Below are 19,814 nucleotides of genomic sequence, written 5' to 3'. Positions count from 1 at the left end.
ATTTTGGATTTAATTTGCTCTTCTTTTTCTAGTTTCCTAATTTGGAAGCTTGCTTTTAGCTCTTTCTTCTTTAGCAATATATGCATTCAGTGCTCTAAATTTCTCTCTAAACACTACTTTAGCAGCATCCCATAAATTTTGATGTTATATTTTCATTTTAATTTAGTTTGAAATATTTTAAATTTTTTCTTGAGATGTATTCTTTGGTCTGTTTACATGTTGTTTAGAAGTGTGTCATTTAGTTTCCATTTTTAAAATGTTTGTCAGAGTTCTTTCTGTTATTGATTTCTAGTGATTCTGTTGTGATCCAAGTACTCTCCATCATAGAAATAATTGATATTTGTTGTTGTGTGTTTTATGGCACAGAATGTGGTCTGTCTTGATGAATATTCTATGTGAGCTTGAGAAGAATGTGTATTCTGCTGTTGTTGGATGAAGTATTCTATAAATGCCAATTAGATACACTTAATTGATGGTGCTATTCAATTCAACTATGTCCTTACTGATTTCCAACCTGCTGGATCTATCAGTTAGTGGGGACTGGCCAGGTGCGGTGGCTCATGCCTGTAATCCCAGCACTTTAGGAGGCTGAGGCGAGCAGATCACCTGAGGTCAGGAGTTCGAGACCAGCCTGACAAACGTGGAGAAACCCCGTCTCTACTAAAAATACAAAATTAGCCGGGTGTGGTGGCACATGCCTGTAATCCTAGCTACTCGGAAGGCTGAGGCAGGAGAACTGCTTGAACCCGGGAGGTGGGGGTTGCGGTGAGCCGAGATCACACCACTGCACTCCAGCCTGGGCAACAAGAGCAAAACTCTGCCTCAAAAAAAATGGATGGGGACTGACAGAGAGGTGTTGATGTCTCCAACTGTAATAATAGTGGATTCATCTATTTCTCCTTGGAATTCTATCAGTTTTTGCTTTACACATTTTAGCGCTCCATTGTTAGGCACATATACATTAAGGAGTATTAGGTCTGCTGGGATAATTGACCCCTTTACCATTGTGTAGTGCTCCTCTTTATTCCTAATAATTTTCCTTTCTCTGAAGTCTGCCTTATTTGAAGTTAATAGAACAACTCCATATTTCTTTTGATTAGTGGTAGGAGGATATATCTTTCTCCATCCCTTTGTTTTTAATCTATCTGGTTTTTATGTCGAAATGGGTTTCTTGTAGACAACATATAGTTAGGTCATGATTCTTTATTCACTCTGTCACGTTTTAATTGGTATATTCAGACCATTGATATTTAAAGTGATTTTTGATATAGTTGGATTAATAGCTACCATATTTATTATTGTTTTCTATTTGCCCTTTGTTTCATTTTTCTTCCACACTTTTTTCTGCCTTTTCTGATCTTAACTGAGCATTTTGTATGATTCCATTTTCTTTTCTCTCTTAGCATATCATTTTTACTTTTTTGTTGTTGCTTTTTTAGTGGTTGACTTACAGTTTGCAATATACACTTAAAACTAATTTAAGTCTGCTTTCAAATAACACCGTACACTTTATGGGTAGTGTAAGGGCCTTATTGCAGAGTATTCCTGATTCCTCCCTCCCATGCCTTATTATTACTGCTGTCATTCATTTCACTTATCCATAAGCTATGATCACTGAACACATTGTTGCAATTATTATTTTGAACAAATTGTTATCTCTCAGCTTAAGAATAAGAAAAAAATTCATTTCACCTTTATTTCTTTCTAATACTCTTTTGTATGTTGATCTGAGTTTCTGACTTGTTCAATTTTCCTTTTCTTCTGAATAACTTCTTTTAACATATCTTGTAAGGCAGTTTACTGGTGACAAATTCCTTCGATTTTTGTTTGAGAAGTCTTTCTCCTCCACTTTTGAAGGACAATTTTACTGCATACAGATGGAATCTAGTTAGTTCTAAGTTGATGGAATGTTTCAATTCTTTAAATATTTCTTTCTATTCTATTCCTGATTGCATGGTTTATGAAGAGAAGTATGATGTAATCCTCATCTCTCTCCCTCTATAGGGATGTCCTGCCCTGCCTCTCCCTGGCTTCACTGAAGATTTTCTCTTTGTCTTCTATTTTTTGCAGTTTGAATATGATATGCCTAAGTATAGATTTTGGGGTCGGGGATCATCTTTATCCTATTTGGTTTCCTCTGAGCTGCCTGGATCTTGGTTTGGTGTCTATCTTTAATTTTGGAAAATTCTCAGTCATTATCACTTCAAATATTTTTACTATTCCTTTCTCTTTTCCTCTCTTTTTTTTTATTCCATCTGATATCCCTATTACAAGGATTTACACCTATTGCAATTGTCCCACCATTCTTGGATATTCTGTTTTGTCTTTTTTATTCTATTTTTCTCTTTGCATTTCAGTTTGGGACGTTTCTATTGATATTTCATCCATCTCATTGATTATTTCCTCAGTTGTATCCAGTCTATTGATAAACCTATTAAAGATATTCTTTGCATTTATCACAGGGTTTTTATTTCTAGAATTTTTTTGATTTTTTTCTTAGTTTCCATCTCTCTGCTTACGTGACCAATTTGTTCTTACATGTTCTCTACATTTTCCATTAGCGCTCTTAGCATTTTAATTATCATTTAAAATTTTCCATCTGAAAATTTCAACATTGCTTCTATATCTGATTCTGGTTTAGGTGCTTGTTTCATCTTTGCAAACTGTGTTTTTGTCTTTTATATATCTTGTAATTGTTTTGTGGAAAATCAGATACAATGTATTGGGTGAAAGGTACTGAGGTAGATAGGCCTTTAGTGTGAGGTTTGATATTTACCTGTCTAGGAGTTAGAATGTGTTTACTATTTGCTATAGCTGTGGGTGTCAGAGGATATAATTTTCTCTCTTCATCTTCTTGTTTTTGTCTACCCTACTGTCTTTGGATTTTCCTAGAGACTCCTTAAATAGGCTCTGGCTTGCAGTTCTCTTATCCGTAATCCCCTTACTATACTGGAGCCCTGTGGATGTAGGGGTAAGGTGTTTTGGTTGGGGGAAGTGTTTTACAGTCCTACAATTAGGTCTTAGTGTTTCAGCGAGCCTGCACCCCTGGGCTGTGACCTTCACAGGTGTTTCTCACTCCTATCCCTTTTAGGTGATGAGAAAGGCTAGAGGGGCTGGATTGGGGTTTTCCTCATCACTTAGGTTAGTTAGGCCCTGGGTGTCCATTCACTTAGGTTCTGGTATAATAGTTTCTATGAGGGTAGATTTCTTGAGGAAAAAAAAAAATGACTGCTTTCCTTGCCTCCAGCCAAAAACAGAAGGGGATTTTTCTCCAATTCTAAGTGTGAGAACTGTAAGAATTAAAGAAAGAGGAAAAAAATACAAAAGCTGACTTGCCAGCTAAGACATTTATTTAAGAGAAAACAAACCCGAGAGGAGCTTCTGACTGAGTTAGGTCAGAGGCACACTCTCTTACAGACTAAGAGTTTTTAAGGATTCAGGATGGGAGAGTTTATCAGAGGCTTGGACTGCTTCTGTGTCTCTTGGTTGTGCCTACCTGGGAGGGAGAGTTGTGCACCTGTTTTCATACATTTTTCCTGAAGTGCAGGTATAGTCCCCCAGTCCGCTTTTACTTATTTATTTATTGAGGCAGAGTCTTGCTCTGTCACCAGGCTGGAGTGCAATGATGCCATCTCGGCTCACTGCAACCTCCACCTCCAGGGTTCAAGTGATTCTCCTGCCTCAGCCTCCTGAGTAGCTGGGACTACAGGCATGTGCCACCACACCTGGCTAATTTTTCATATTTTTAGTAGAGGTGGGGTTTCACTGTGTTAGCCAGGATGGTCTCGATCTCCTGACCTCGTGATCCGCCTGCCTCAGCTTCCCAAAGTGCTGAGATTACAGGCATGAGCCATCGCCGCGCCCAACCAAGAGTCTGCTTTTAGCTTTCCTATCTTAGTGTCCCTGAAGGAAAAGGAATGTGCTTATTCCTTATTATTAAGGCCCACTGTTTTACTGGGGCCCATTGTATGAGGGTGAAGCCTGGCAGTTACCCAAGAGACTTTCCCCCGACTTCCCTCTGTATCCCAGCTGTCTTATCTGTGTTTTGCTGTCAGCTCTTTCTGGCTGCTTGTAGTTAGAAGAGAAGTGATTTCCTTGAAACGCATGAGGCTAGAAAGGGAGCTGGAATTTAAAGTGGCGCTATTTGTCTGAGATGACAGTGCTCCTGCTCTGTCATTCCAGACCCTGTGGGTATAAAAGAACAAGGGGGGACCTGTTCTTTCTGGCTACTTCCTGCTGATGCGGGGCAGAGAGTGTTTTGGTCTTGGTTTGACTGCAGGAGCAACACCATTTGTCAATGTTTTGGGGTAGTTGTCTGCGAAATGGCCATGATTCTGTCGGTTAAAAATTTTTGAAAAAGGTTAATTAAACAGAGTAAAAACATTAGTCCTAGGCTTTTCAGCAGCGTTTTTTAGTAGGCCTGAAACAGAAGCAACTTTTTTTTTTTCTTTTAATGACAGGCAGAGGTGCATGTTTGGAAAGACCCATGTGTTATTTTTTGTTAGTAACTGTTATTCCTGCTATGAGGATAATACTTAAGCAGAATGCTACAGTAATTGAGATTCTCTGTCCAGTGTTCCACTCTGAGGGTACACAGTGCTACTGCAAATAGTACAGCCATTCCCGCGAGCGTGTCATAGTAAATAATTTTCATTAAAAAAGGTTTTAATAGTTGGCTTAAAAGGAGAGGTAGAAACAACAAAAAGTATTTGGTGAGGTAGGGTTGAGACTGAGTAAAATGAGTCATTTTTACTTAGTTACTTAACTTTTATGATTTTTAGCTTAAGATTTCTTTTTTCTTTTTTCTTTTTTTTTTTTTACATTAATAGGACATTTTTCTGGGCTGCTAGGGGTTGCTTTCTTAGCTCTTTAGGCTTTGACCTGAGTGTGATGTATCCAGGAGTTGATTTCTGTAACAGATATAATTTAAACTGTAGAATATAATAAAAATTGAAAAACATTAGGCAAGACTAGAATTTACCAACAGGTATGCTACAGTTTTTGGAACATAATTTTTACTTTTCAGTTTCCTATTTTTATTAAAAGACAATTTATGGTAGGACTGGTTTGCTTTATTATACTTGGCTTAATTATTTGTATATAGTGCAGCAAGAATAATTATTTGCTACATAGGCCTTTTAAATCGGCTTTGATGGAACTTTGTTATATAGAAGGAATTTGAGATAAGACTTACTAAAGCCAAACCCAGCCATGGATTTGTACCATTAAATACTTATGAGTTGGGTGAATTCCTTTTCTTTTGAGGTTTTAAGATAACTTGGGGTTCCTGGCCTGTCAGAAAGTGACATTCTTTACTTACCACAGGTCAGAAACCCTGTATGGGGACTGTGCACACAAACTATGAGGCCAGTTTTCCAAGGGTTTCATTGGCTTTATAAGTTAAGTTTGATTCCTTAGAGGAGAGCACACCATTCCAGTCAAAGCCTTGGTAAAATAACCAGTTTTTCCAATTGTATTCTGTTACAAAAGAAAATAGATTCTTACTGCACTGGTGCAAACTATAGTGTTGTCATTTAAGAACACTTATACCCTAGAACTTAAAGTATAATAAAAAATTTAAAAAATAAAAAAGAACATTTATAACTAGTTTTTAAATTCTAGAGGAACTAGGCAAAGAGAAAAAAACACACTTTAAATTCTATTAACAGGAGTATACTTTACTTAGTTGTTAAAGGCTGTAGCTAGCTTAAGTCCAGTTTTCTTGACTCTGAAAAATAAGATAAAGATTAGCAGCATTCTAAGGAAAAGGTAAAAACTTGTTGTTTTTTATTAGTTTAGTGCATTTTATTAACTTTTATTTTGCTTGATATTTGCAAACATTTTAGCTTTTTATGAGTTCTGTATGTTTTGTTTGTTGTTGTTGTGTTGTTGTGGTGGTAAGAAACTTGCCTTTGAGAGCACTTGTCAAAGTTTCACAGCTTGAATATAAACCATGTTTTGAAGATAATTAAAACAAAATAAAAATTGTCTGTAAATAACAAAATGTCTAGCTTGGATACAGTTAGAAACACAATTGACAAAGAAATTTCGTTATTTTTGTGGTTTACAGTAACCCTGGGCTGGGCGCGGTGGCTCATGCCTGTAATCCCAGCACTTTGGGAGGCCAAGGCAGGCAGATCACAAGGTCAGGAGATCGAGACCATCCTGGCTAACATGGTGAAACCCCGTCTCTACTAAAAAAATACAAAAAACTAGCTGGGCGAGGTGGCGGGCGCCTATAGTCCCAGCTACTCGGGAGGCTGAGGCAGGAGAATGGCCTAAACCCGGGAAGCAGAGCTTGCAGTGAGCTGAGATCCGGCCACTGCACTCTAGCCTGGGCGACAGAGCGAGACTCTGCCTCAAAAAAAAAAAAAAAAAAAAAAAAAAAAAAAAAAAAAAATACAGTAACCCAACATAACAACTTTAATTGTGATTAATAGCACATATTTAGACATAAGAACCTTAGACATCCCATACAGTTTTGGAACATATGTTAACGTTATTCCTTAAAATATAACCTATTAGATATTATTTTGGAAACTTTATGTTGCTAAATAATTCTGTTTACCTCTTTTTGGATGGTTTAGGGGTTTTGTGCAGCACCGAAAAGCCAGGGGTCAGGAAAGACAACCTCAAGACTAAAGTTTGATTTGGGGAAAGCTGTTAAATATGTTTAAAATGTAAAACCCTTGATATTATGAAATAGAATTTTAGATTACCATAAGTTTTTTTTTTCTGTTTGTTTTGTTTTGTTTTGCTAAAATAATGAGATAACAATCTGGAAAAGCAAAAACCATTTATTAGCCTTTTGTATGACATGAAAATTTTGTTTAAGAGAGAAAGTTCAATTTTACCCTTTCATTAGTTTGCTATTGTTAACTTTAATTTTAATGAAACCTTATAGATAATTTTATTTAATTTTAATGAGTGTGACCATGAAGGGAGATTTTTATATACCCATTATAACCCTTGACAAGTTTTGCTAAAGAGTGGATTAGCATTTTAAGAAAAGCTTGTGGTGCTTTTATTTTAGTGTTTAATTGACAGAAAAAAAACATATGATACCCTTTTGAGTTTAGGTAATGTGTTTACACACAGAGTTTTCTTTGCAGAATTAATTTTTACAATGTTTTTACAATTTGTTTAACCTTTCACTTTATTTAATTTTAAGACAATTTATTATTCTTCAGCAAAATGTACATTTTTATGCCTTTTTATAATTTTTAACTAAAAACATTTTTTACTGTTTCTATACACCTTGCATGCAAATCCATGTTTAGCAGTTTTAATTACATGTTATAATGGTAACTTTTAGCAATTTTTCACTTTAATGTAAGACATGTTTAGTTTTTTTGTGTGTGACTTGAAACTAAAAACACTGACACATTTTGTAACTTGGGCGAAGTAGCTCTAAAATATAATGCTGTTTTTTTCTATTTTAAACACTTGGGTAAAATCGCAAGGTGAGTGTTTAGGTAGAAATAAGTAACTAATGAACAGGTGGGAACAAAGTTTAGTTGGGCAATACTCTTTATGATACTGACAAGTGAAGGCTTACTAGTTTTAAAAGTGCTAGCTTTATTTTTGTAGTCACAGAGTAGTCTAAAGGCAAGGCTTACCCAGCTTCTGGCTCCCACGTGAACATTATTTATTTAGTATGCCAGATTTTTCTTAAGGTGCACTAGCCACTGAGGATATTTTTACTGGTGGGAACTGAGATTTTTCTAGACACGTAAATTAGCTGCCAATTGTGGTTTATCTTAGGGACATGTTTATAGAGGTAGTATTCTTATTTAGCTTGCATTCTAAATTTTGTTCCCTTATTATCTTGTTAAAGCGATGAATATGTTTGTACAATGAAGACAACTTTTTTTTTTTTTTTTTTTTTTTTTTTTTTGCCTTTTAGGTTACTTCTTCAGCATGAGAATTATACTTTGACACAGAAAATCAGGTCTATAAGTGAAATATAATAAAGTGTTCTGAAAAGAAGGAGACTACCTTACAATCCCAAGAGAAAAATATGTGGTACTAAGCCCTGGTTCCTTTTCTCCTTATTGTTTTGTCATTTTTTTAGAACTTTGGGAACTAAAATCTTTTTGTTTAAATGCTGAATTTATAAATTGAAACAGACTCTTGGGTTTTGTTATAAAGGCAAAGTAATAATACTTCTATGTATTTTATAGAGTTATAGAGTATAATAACTTGAATTTATGGTTGGATTTGACTGAACCTACATAGATACTAATCTGAATGACTCATATCTAGAAAATGTGCAATATTTTAAGTATAAAAAATTAAACTGGACTAGTTTGCTTTTGTTTTATAGTATAAATGAAAATGACTCAAACTATTTAATTGTCTGAGCAGAAATTATGAATGAAAGATATATTTTAGAGCTATACGACTGAGGGACATTTTAACTTGAATTCCTCAGTGGCAAAAGAGGTGTATAAACCAATGCTAGTGTATACACTACTAAAGTGCCAACTTATGTAACATTTTTTAATTTAATTTTTAAAATGAAAGATTTTTTTTTTCATTGTGAAGGGCAGTAAAATTAAATTTTCTCCATGGGTACAAGTGAATGATTTATTTAGTATATTGACATACTTAACTACTAGCATTTTGAGGAAGCTGGATTTGATATAAATTTATTTTGAAAAACATGGTTTATGAAATTTTATAATAAAATTATTAATAAAGACATTGCTCAGTTTCTATAAACATTAAATGTGAATATCTGTTGTCACAGTTTTAAATGTCAAAGAAAAGCCTTTAAAAATTAATATAGTGAGGCCGGATATGTTGGCTCACGCCCGTAATCCCAGCATTTTGGGAGGCCAAGGCGGGCAGATCACCCGAGGTCAGGAGTTCCAGACCAGCCTGGCTAACATGGTGAAACCCCATTTCTACTAAAAATAGAAAAAATTAGCCAGGTGTGGTGGTATGTGCCTGTAATTCCAGCTACTCAGGAGGCTGAGGCAGGAGAATTGCTTGAACCTGGGAGACGGAGGTTGCATTGAGCCAAGATCGTGCCATTGCACTCCAGCCCGGGCAACAAGAGCGAAACTCTGTCTCAGAAAAAAAAAAAAAAAAATTAATATAGTAATAATATACATGTTCTGTGTTTGCTATTAAAGACCAAGAACAATGCCTAGATTGATCGCTTAAGTAATTAAATTTTGAACTGTGCAATACAGTTTAGCATGTCTTTGAATAACAATGTCAGAGCTGGAGAAATACTTAAGAATTAAAACTTAAACCATAAATAGTACTAGTATATCTTAGCACAGCTAAGTAAGACATCTAACGAAAGCATGCACACATAATAAAAAACCCACAATTTTGCTTTAACAGAGGAATAAAGTAAAATGGCAATATACACAGTATTACTTTGCTTAACATTTTCCTTAAAAATACTTGATTTAGGCTGGGCATGGTGGCTCACACCTGTAATCCCAGCAGTTTGGGAAGCCGAGGCAGACAGACACGAGGTCAGGAGATCAGGAGATTATGACCACCCTGACCAACGTGGTGAAACCCCGTCTCCACTAAAAATACAAAAATTAGCTAAGGGTGGTGGTGCGCACCTGTAGTACCAGCCACTCAGGAGGCTGAGGAAGGAGAATCGCTTGAACCAGGGAGGCAGAGGTTGCAGTGAGCCGAGATTGCGCCATTGCACTCTAGCCTGGCGACAGAGCAAGACTCTGTCTCAATAAATAAATAAATAAATAAATAAATAAATAAATAAATAAAATGTATTTAATCGCTTATTTTTCTTAGGCCAATTAATTACTCAGAGCTCCTTTTAATAGACACTGCACTCATAACATATATATAGCCACACAGACAACCAGAAGAAGATCCAGTAGTTATAAGATTTACATTTGCTAATTTTTTAAATTGGATTATTGGCCTCCGAATGAGGCCCTTTAAGAACGGAGCTAGGAAAACAATTTTCAGGGCCTAATAAACAAGCATAGCTGGAATACAAAGACAGATTTTGAGAGGTACTTATTCACCTTTAATTTCAGGTGGTCCATAAGGAAAACAGAGATTTTTCCCAAAATGGGATTTGTGGCACCTTTTCTGTTTTCCCAGGGAGTTCCAGGCTACTAGAAGTTATTTTAGGGTTTTTTATGCATGCATTAAAAGTGGCAAGACAGAGTGGAGAAATGAAATTTTGACTGAGAAAAAAACTTTTTTCAGGAAAACCAGATTTATGAAGAGAAAAACATAAAGGTCTTTTGAATATATTTTCTTGGATATCCATTTTAATTAAGCTAAGTGCTCTTTTTTATTAAGGGTAAGGGTGGAAGTTGGAATTATATAAATGTTATGCCAAGTTAAATTAAAGGATTGAGTTATGTGCAGGAATTCACTGTGATAATGAGAGGAATTTTTAGAGAAAGATCCCAGAAGCTGTTCGATCTGCCACAAATCAGACAGGGAGAAGGGCCATGAACGTGAGCAATGGCTTTTACCCTGGCCACTTCCCAGAGAGAGAGAATGGCAGAGGAGGTTTCACTGGTTGGAGTAGTTTTTGATCCAGTGGAGAAGGAGGAGGGGTGGGGTTTAAAGTAGAAGAAACCCTGAATATGGGGAACCTCTTGCCAGAATCTCTGAGATGCAGCTAAAGCAGTGTTAAGAGAAAAGTTTATAGCACTAAATGGCTTCATCAAGAAAATAGAAAGATCTCAAATTAACAAACTAACTTCACCTAAAGGAACTAGAAAAACAGAACAAACCAACCCCAAAACCAGTCAAAGAAAAGAAGTGAAAATTAGAGAACTGAATGAAATTAAGATGCAAAAATCCACACAAAAGATCAATGAAACCAAGAGTTGGTTTTTCAAAAATAAATAAATAAATAAATAAACAAGATCAATAGACCACTAGCTACATTAATATACAAAAAGAGAAGATCCAAGTAAGTATAATCAGAAATGGCAAAGATGACATTACAACCGATCCACAGAAATTAGAAAAGATTCTTAGAGAATACTGTGAACAAATATATGCACACAAATGAGAAAATCTAGAGGAAATGGATAAATTCCTGGAAACACACAATCTTCCAAGACTGAAGCAGGAAAAGATTGAAATGCTGTAATAGACCAATATTGAACTCTGAAACTGAATCAGTAATGAAAAAAACTACCAACCAAGGAAAGCTCAGGGCCAGATGGATTCATACTGAATTCTACCAGACATACAAAGAAGTAATGACACCAATCCTATTGAAAGTATTACCAAAAAATTGAAAAGGAGATCCTACCTAACTCATTCTGTGAAGCCAGAATCAGCCTAATACCAAAATCTGGCAGAGACATAACAAAAAAAGAAAACTTCAGGCCAATATCCCCGATGAACATAGACACAAAAATCCTCAACAAAATACTAGCAAACCAAATCCAGCAGCACATCAAAAAGTTAATATACTATGCTTAAGTGGGCTTTATTCTTGGGATGCAAGGCTGGTTTAACATACACAAATCAATAAATGTGATTTGCCACATAAACAGAATTAAAAGCAAAAACTATATGATCATCTCAATAGATACAGAAAAAGCTTTGGAGAAAATCCAGCATCTCTTCATGATAAAAATCCTCAACAGATGAGGCATCAAAGGAATAGACCTCAAAATAATAAGAGTCATCTATGACAAACCCAAAACCAATATCATACTGAACAGGCAAAAGCTGGAACCATTCCCCTAAGAATTAGAACAAGACAAGGATGCCCACTCTCACCACTCACATTCAACATAATACTGGAAGTCCTAGCCAGAGCAATCAGGCAAGAGGAATACATAAAAGGCATCCAAATAGGAAAAGAAGAAGTCAAACTAACTCTTCACCAACAATATCATTCTAAACCTAGAAAAGCTTAAAGGCTCCACCAAAAGGCTGCTAGAACTGATAAACTATTTTAGGAAGACTTCAGGATACAAAATCAAGTACAAAAATCAATAGCATTTCTGTACACCAATAATGTCCAGGCTGAAAATCAAATCAAGGTACACAATCCCATTTACAGTAGCCACAAATAAAGTGAAATACCTATGAATACAGCCAATTGAGGAGGTGAAAGATATTTACAAGGAGAACTACAAAACACTGCTGAAAGAAATCAGAGATTACACAAATAAATGGAAAAACATTCCATGCTTATGGATTGGAAGACTCAATATTGTTAAAATGTCCATAAAGTCTGAGGCAATTTACAGCTTCAATACTATTCATATGAAACTAGCAACATCGTTCTTCACAGAATTAGAAAAAACTATTCTAAAATTCACATGGAATCAATAAAAAGCCTGAATAGCCAAAGCAATCCTAAGGAAAAATAAGAAAGCTGGAGGCATCACACGCCCTGACTTCAAACTATTTTATCAGGTCATAATAACCATAACAGCATGATACTGGTACAAAAACAGACACATAGACCAATGGAACAGAATAGAAAACTCCAAAATAAAGCCACACACTTACAACCAACTGATCTTTGACAACGCCCACAAAAACAAGCAACAGGGAAAGGACTCCCTAGTCAATAAATGATGCTAGGATAGCTGGCTGGCCATATGCAGAAGAATGAAACTGGACTCTTTTGCCATATACTAAAATTAACTCAAGATGGATTAAAGGTTTAAATGTAAGACCTCAAACTATAAAAATTCTAGAAGAAAACCTAGGAAATACCCTTCTTGACATCAGCCTTGGCAAAGAATTTTTGGCTAAGTCCCCAAAAGCAATTGCGACAAAAACAAAGATTGACAAGTGAGACCTAATTAAACTACAGAGCTTCTGTACAGCAAAAGAACTATCAATAGAGTAGACAGTCTACAGAATGGGAGAAAATATTTGCAAACTACGCATCAGGCAAAGGTCTAATACCCAGAATGTATAAGAATCTTAAACAAATCCACAAGCAAAAAACAAATAACCCCATTGAAAAATGGGCAAAGGACATGAGCAGCCACTTCCCAAAAAAAGATATATAAGCAGCCAACAAAAATATTAAAATATTCCTCATCACTAATCATTCGAGAAGTGCAAATCAAAATCACAATGAGATACCATCTTACACTGGTCAGAATGGCTATTACTAAAAAGTCAATGAGCAACAGTGCTGGTGAGGCTATAGAGAAAACAGAACACTTATACACTGTGGGTGGGAATGTAAATTAGTTCAGCCACTGTGGAAGCTTCTTAAGGAAAAGTTTAGAGATTTCTTAAAGAACTTAGAACTACCATCCATCCCAGAAATCCCATTACTGGGTATATACCCAGAGGAAAATAGATCATTATATGAAAAAAACACATGCACTCATATGTTTGTTGTTGGACTATTCACAACAGCAGTGACAGGGAATCAACTTAGGTGCCCAACAATGGTGGATTGGATAAATAAAATGTGGTACATATACACCATGGAATATTACACAACCACAAAAAAAGAGTGAAAGCATGTCTTTTGCAGCAACATGGGTGGACTAGAGGCCATAATCCTAAGTGAATTAAGGCAGAAACAGAAAACCAGATACTGCATGTTCTCACTTGCAAGTGGGAGCTCAACATTGAGCACATATGCACATAAAATGGGAACAACAGACACTGCAGACCAGTAGAGGGGATAGGGGAATGGGTTGAAAAAACTCCGTTGGGTACTGTGCTTGCTACCTGGATGCCATATATTCATATATCAAACCTGCACGTGCACCCTCTGTTTCTAAAATAAAAGTTGAAAGAAAGAGAAAGCTACACCAAAACCTGAATAGGACATTTGTTACAAGGAAGTATTTGACACATCAATATTTCTTTTCTTCTTTTCTTTTTGCCTCACCCTGCCCCACCCCGCCCCGCCCTGCCTTGCCTTGCCTTGCCTTTTTTTATTTTATTTTATTTTATTTTTTGAGACATAGTCTCACTCTGTTGCCCAGGCTGGAGTGCAGTGGTGGGGTCTCAGCTCACTCCAGCCTCGACCTCCCAGACTCAAGTGATTCTCCTGCCTCAGCCTCCCAAGTAGCTGGAACTACAGGCATGCACTACCATGTCCAGGTATTTTTTTCTGTAGTTTTTGTAGAGATTGGGGTCTCACTATGTTGCCCAGGCTGGTCTTGAACTCCTGGCCTCTAGCAATCTGCCCACATCAGCCTCCTAATGTGCTGGGGTTGCAGTCATGAGCCACTGGGACTGGTTCACGTCAATATTTCTTACAAGCGTAGATTAAAAAACAAACAAAATACCAGTTCTTCAAATTTAAAGATATATAAAAAGGTAATATATCATGATCAAGTGGTATTCATTCCAAGAATGCAAAGGTGGCTTAACATTTAAAAATCAATCATTATGATCCACCACAATAAAATGAAAATCTCATGACCTATGGGAAGAACATTTGGTAAAAGTCAACTCCTTGTCATGATTGACAACCAGAAATATTAATAAGACAACTTTCATAATATGCTAGTCTATCTACCAAAATTTCCCAAAGCTAACCAATGGTCAAATATTGAATGGTTTCTTCCCAAGGTCACAGGAATGAGACAGGAACTACTATCACCTTCTGTATTCAATATTGGCAAGTGCAATAAGGAAGTAAATGAAATGAAAGACTTCAGGACTGGAAAGAAAGAAATAAAACCAACATCACAACATGATTATATACTTAGAAAACCACAAAGAATCTACACAGTATGAAAATTTATACATGAAGCAATTAAGGTGTGGTTAATACAACGTCAATGTACAAAATCAGTTGTATTTCTACATGCTAGCAACAAAAAAGACAGACAAACCAATTTTTAAAATGGGTCAAAGAACTCGAATAAACATTTCTCCAAAGAAGGTATACAAATGGCCAAAAGCACATGAAAAGATGTTTAACATCATGATTCAATAGCAAAATACAAATCAAAACCACAATGAAATACCACTTCACAACTACTAGGTAGGTCAGCTACAATAAAACTTTAGGTTATGTATCTTCACCATGACAACAAAAGACATTTTTAAGCTATACTAAATGCAAAGATAGACAAACTGACCAAAGGTTCAAAGATAGATGTATACATGTATGATCCTTTTCAAAGAAGAAACTTCTTTTCAGTAACTAGTGCTGGGTTAATTTTATATCCATATGGAAAAAAAATTCTGGACTTCTACCTTACATTGTATGAAAAAATCAGTTCCAGAGGGATTGCACATCTAATGTAAAAGGCAAAACAATAAAGATCTTGAACGACAAGGAGAACATCTTCACGAACTTGGAGCAAACAAAGATTTTTTAAATAGAATACAAGAACCACTAAACATAAAGGAAATGTTTGATAAAATGTACTATATTAAGTTTAAGAACATCTGTTCATCAAAAGACATCATATGAGGATGAAAAAGGCAAACCACAGAATTAGGGAAGATATTTTCCATACACATATCTGACAAAGAACTCATAATCTAGATGATTCAAAAACAAAACAAAAAAACTCTCTTTCAATAAGAATAAGACCACACAGGCAAAAAATTTGAAGAGTTGATTCCCACAAAAGGATATCCAAAACGGCCAAGAAACATAGGAAAAGGCGGTCAACTTCATTGGTTATCAGGGAATTGCAAATTAAACCCCAATGAGACAGTTGTATTTTGTGTTAGGAAAAGAGCTAAAATGAAGACACAAACCAAGATGGAGAGCACATGGAAGTGGAAACTGGTACAACCACTATGGAAAACTGGCAGCATCTGTTAAAGCTGGAAATTTTCACACCTATGACCCGGGAATTCCTCCCTAAGTACATACCTGACAGAGATGTGTACATATGTACCATGAAGACCATATGCAAGAATCTTTGTAGCATCCTATTTGTAATACCTTCAAACTGGTAACTACCCAAATTCCTTTAACAGTAGAATGAATAAACGAACTGCTGTTCATCCACTTCTGCAGCAATGAGAATAAACTCACTATGACTACATGCAACTACAAAGATAATGTTGAGGGAGAAAATCTGCAAAACACTGTATGATTCCATTTATGTAAGATGAATACATATAAAGGGGATACATATACATATATCAGGCAAAACCATTTGATGCTGTTAGAAGTCCCACCATTCTTGGTGAGTGTAGTGACTAGAAGAGGCTCAAGGGGCTCCTGGAGTTTTTCTCTTTCTGGTGGTGATGACAGTGGTGTGTTCAGTTTGTGAAATTCATTGAGCTACACATCTATGATTTGTGTACTTTATGTATGTGTGAAGTATACATTACTTTAATAAAATTTTCCAAAAAAAACTTAATTTGGTAAATGGACAAGTTAAAGAAATGCATTAAGTGAATAGTAGCTTAGGTTTTACAGATATGCGTGAGGTGAATGAATGACCAATCTTTGGAGAATATGCATGATTAGCTAGGCTTCATTCCATACATCTTCCTTAGTGGAACCCCGTTCCACTTTTCACCACCTTCATCCTCAGGCCTCCCCACCCAGGCCCCTTTTCTGTTACAGCTCAGTTGGACAGCCCCTTCGGCAGGGACTCCCCTTGTTCCTTTTGTGGCTCCTGGCTCAGAGGAATAAGCCTAATTTGTAGACTGAAAGCCATTTGAGAGATGTGGCATCTTTCTCATGAACAAGTGTGACTTTACCAAGGTGACTTGACCAAGGCCATGGAATTGGTTAGTTACTGGAATATGCTCAAATATATCTCAAACATCTTGACACCCAACATTCCATGCCAGTTTGAAAGGTTTCAAAAGGGAATCCCCTAATTCTACAATCCATATCCAGCTCACCCGCTGTGGCACTGAATATTCTGATATTAGGGATCCACTGGGTCGTGTGTGCGTGTTTCATCTGGTCTGTCTTACAGTGGCAGTCTCCCCTCAGTGGCCTGCCACCCACAGAGCCACAGAGGGGATTAGGGTAGAGCAGGCCAGGTGCCATGAACCGCCCCGTCTTGAACCAGGGCTGACTTCTCTGAGGCCAGCGATCTCTGTCTAATTGCTGCTTTATTCCTTCCCCAGGTCCTTCCAACCCTCCTGCTACCATGAAGATTGCAGTGATTGGACAGAGCCTGTTTGGCCAGGAAGTTTACTGCCACCTGAGGAAGGAGGGCCATGAAGTGGTGGGTGTGTTCACTGTTCCAGACAAGGATGGGAAGGCCGACCCCCTGGGTGAGTGAGCCGACCGAATAGGGAAGCCGATGGAGGGCGGCCCGCCCGTCCAGGCAAAGGGGAAGCAGTGGGTGGGAGGTTGGGAGCAGAAGTCTGCAGGGCCTGTGCTCTGGCTGGGTAAGTGGTCTACCTTGAATCCTGCTCCAGTGCCAGCAGGCTGCTGGGCTTTTCTGGAATAAAGTGAAGATGCCCTCCCCACCTGATCATGGGGTGGCTTTAGGGTCCTGGAGAAGGGCTGTAGAGAAGCCCAGCCTGATCCCAGGTCCCACACAGAGCTTCTCTGACCCAGCACCCATGCTTGGGAAGGGCTCCATGTTCTGAACTGGGGGTCCATGTTCTGAAAGGTGGGCATGCGCGGCATCACCATTGCTGGGGCTGCCGTCAAAACACACAGTGCTCTGCTTACCTGGCAGAGGACAGACCGTGATCACAAAGGCGGGTTTCCCAGGGTGAGGCTTCTCCATTGTACTCTGGATGTGCTGATCCCTGCAATTTCCCCAAATGTGGGAAACTCGACTGCGTAATTTGTGGTAATGGGGAACTGCATTTGCACTTTCCTCTGGCATTTTAATTTTTTTAAAGAAAAGAACAAAACCACAGAGAGTACTGAGCCCACCCTGGGAGTTTCTGATTCAGAATGAGGTGGAAAGTCAGAATTAGGTGAAATTTTTAACCTGGGACAAGTTCCTGGGAGATACTGGTGTCTCTGGTACTAGGAGAAGCACAGTTTGAGAATCACGGGTCTGGGCCACTGCCTTTGAGTTGGGAACCTCAGCAGACAGGATGCAGGGGCCTCAGCTTGGATGAACAGACCCTCTAGGAACGCTGACTGGTCCTTCTCAGGCCTGATGGAGACAGACTGTGGGGCAAGGCTTAAGGATAGAAGGCCAGGATTAGGAAAGGGGGCTTGTAGGCCTGGCCAGGCACAGAGGTATGGTTTGCTAAGGAATAGCCAGCCTCCCTCACTGGGGAAGCTGCAGCCTGGCCCTAGAGTCAGCTCCTACACCCAACACCCGATGCCAGCCAGGGTTCAGTCTTGGACCTGATCACAGGTGACCCATGACATACCCTGACCCCACCACAGCCTGGACCCTACACCCAGCCACTAAGTGACCACTGATCCCAGCTGCTGACCCTGGACCCAGACCAGGCCTGGCTGGGACTCCTACTTGACCTTGATCTCAGATGTCCTGCAGCAATATTTCATTAGTCACTGTTGGACAGCTTTTGCAAGTGCAGTCTGATCTGCTGACATCACATCCCACCCTCTCTCAAAACCACCAGACACCAGGACAGAGTGACAGAGGAGGCCGGAGAGGAGGGCCAGTCCCATCAGGGCCCAAACATCACACTAGAGGTTCTAACAGAGAACTGAATACAAAGAAGTGTTCCTTGGGTATTGAAGAGTGGAAGGCAGAGAGCCCAAAGTTATCAGGGACAGTGACTGCAGGAAGCAGCTGCCCACCCTAAGGCTAAGATAAAGGAGGAAGCTTTAACTACAAAAACTTGGGAGCTTGGGCCTGTAATCCAGGCCTGTGAGGAGGGTGTGCTGGTGATAGGGCAGAGGAGGGACCCTCCAGGCTGTATCTGGGCCCGGGGTGGGGTGTGGGGTGTGTGGATATTGAGGCTAGTTCTACGGATGATGGAAAAACTGATTTAGCCATTGCTCTGGGAAGGAACAACTGTGGCTGGGATGAAGAAGCTGGGCTGGGGGAGGCTCACCGGACAGGAACCCACTGGACAGAAAGGGGTGAGGATGCTCTTGTTGCTCTTCTTCCCCTTATTCCTTCATCAGGGAACAGCTGACAAAGCAGAAATGCCATCTGCAGGGGGGCAGTCCCCATCACAGAGAGAGCAGTAGAGGGGACCATAAGACAGTAACTCAGTGATGGGGATGGCAAGGCCTCAGGAGAGGAGCGAGGGCAGAGGTCAGCCATTTGGGATCTGGAAGAGGGAGGCACTCAGACGTCCTGGAGTTCAGCAGAAGTCAGAGCAGGCAGGGCAGTCCCCGGAGCCTCATGCTTGGCTGGTGCGTCTGTCTGTGTTGCCCAGTGGAGACTGGCTGGAGGTGGGGGCTGAGGGGGCAGGCATGGAGAGAAGGCCCATGGGCCACTCTGCTGGGAAGGCAGAGTTGGCCACATGTGGGTGGGTGATAGAGAGAGGCCAGTTTCTTATCCACCATCCCACAGGTCTGGAAGCTGAGAAGGATGGAGTGCCGGTATTCAAATTCTCCCGGTGGCGCGCAAAAGGACAGGCTTTGCCTGAAGTGGTGGCAAAATACCAGGCTTTGGGGGCCGAGCTCAACGTCCTGCCCTTCTGCAGCCAGTTCATCCCCATGGAGATAATCAATGCCCCCCAGCATGGCTCCATCATCTATCACCCGTCACTGCTCCCTAGACACCGAGGGGCCTCGGCCATCAACTGGTGAGATGGGGCAAAAACACAGGGGGCCATCCCTATACATGTCCCTCCATCAGCCTGACTTGTCTCCTTCCATTAGCCCAAAGCATTTGTAGGGATGCAGAGTGGGCATCATGCAGGTGCTTGTCCTGTGGTTGCCAGCTGTCAGCCACAGAACAGGCTGTGCAACGTTATCGATGACAGAAGGCTCTGGGAGCAGGTGTTGCTAAGCACTCTGCACT

At 39.0% G+C, this 19,814-nt stretch overlaps 1 protein-coding gene and 1 non-coding gene across 6 annotated transcripts in view; both read left to right on the top strand.

Annotated features, from left to right (window-relative positions):
• Nucleotides 1-19,814, top strand: part of ALDH1L1 (aldehyde dehydrogenase 1 family member L1) — an 81,644-nt gene that overhangs the window by 7,061 nt on the left and 54,769 nt on the right. For all 5 annotated transcript variants that reach the window (XM_010380569.2, XM_010380570.2, XM_010380566.2 and 2 more), the window contains exons 2-3: nt 17,023-17,172; nt 19,362-19,596. In XM_010380569.2, coding sequence (XP_010378871.2) covers nt 17,023-17,172; nt 19,362-19,596 — 385 coding nt within the window. The remainder of the gene's footprint in view (nt 1-17,022; nt 17,173-19,361; nt 19,597-19,814) is intronic.
• LOC115892222 lies at nt 17,571-17,732 on the top strand. Its single transcript, XR_004052109.1, has one exon. It is a non-coding gene; the product is annotated as a U1 spliceosomal RNA (small nuclear RNA).

The sequence above is a fragment of the Rhinopithecus roxellana genome, chromosome 1 (assembly GCF_007565055.1).
Source record: "Rhinopithecus roxellana isolate Shanxi Qingling chromosome 1, ASM756505v1, whole genome shotgun sequence".
Taxonomy (NCBI): domain Eukaryota; kingdom Metazoa; phylum Chordata; class Mammalia; order Primates; family Cercopithecidae; genus Rhinopithecus; species Rhinopithecus roxellana.
The sequence above is the reverse complement of the archived record's forward strand: the minus strand, read 5'-3'. Positions and strand labels throughout refer to the sequence as shown.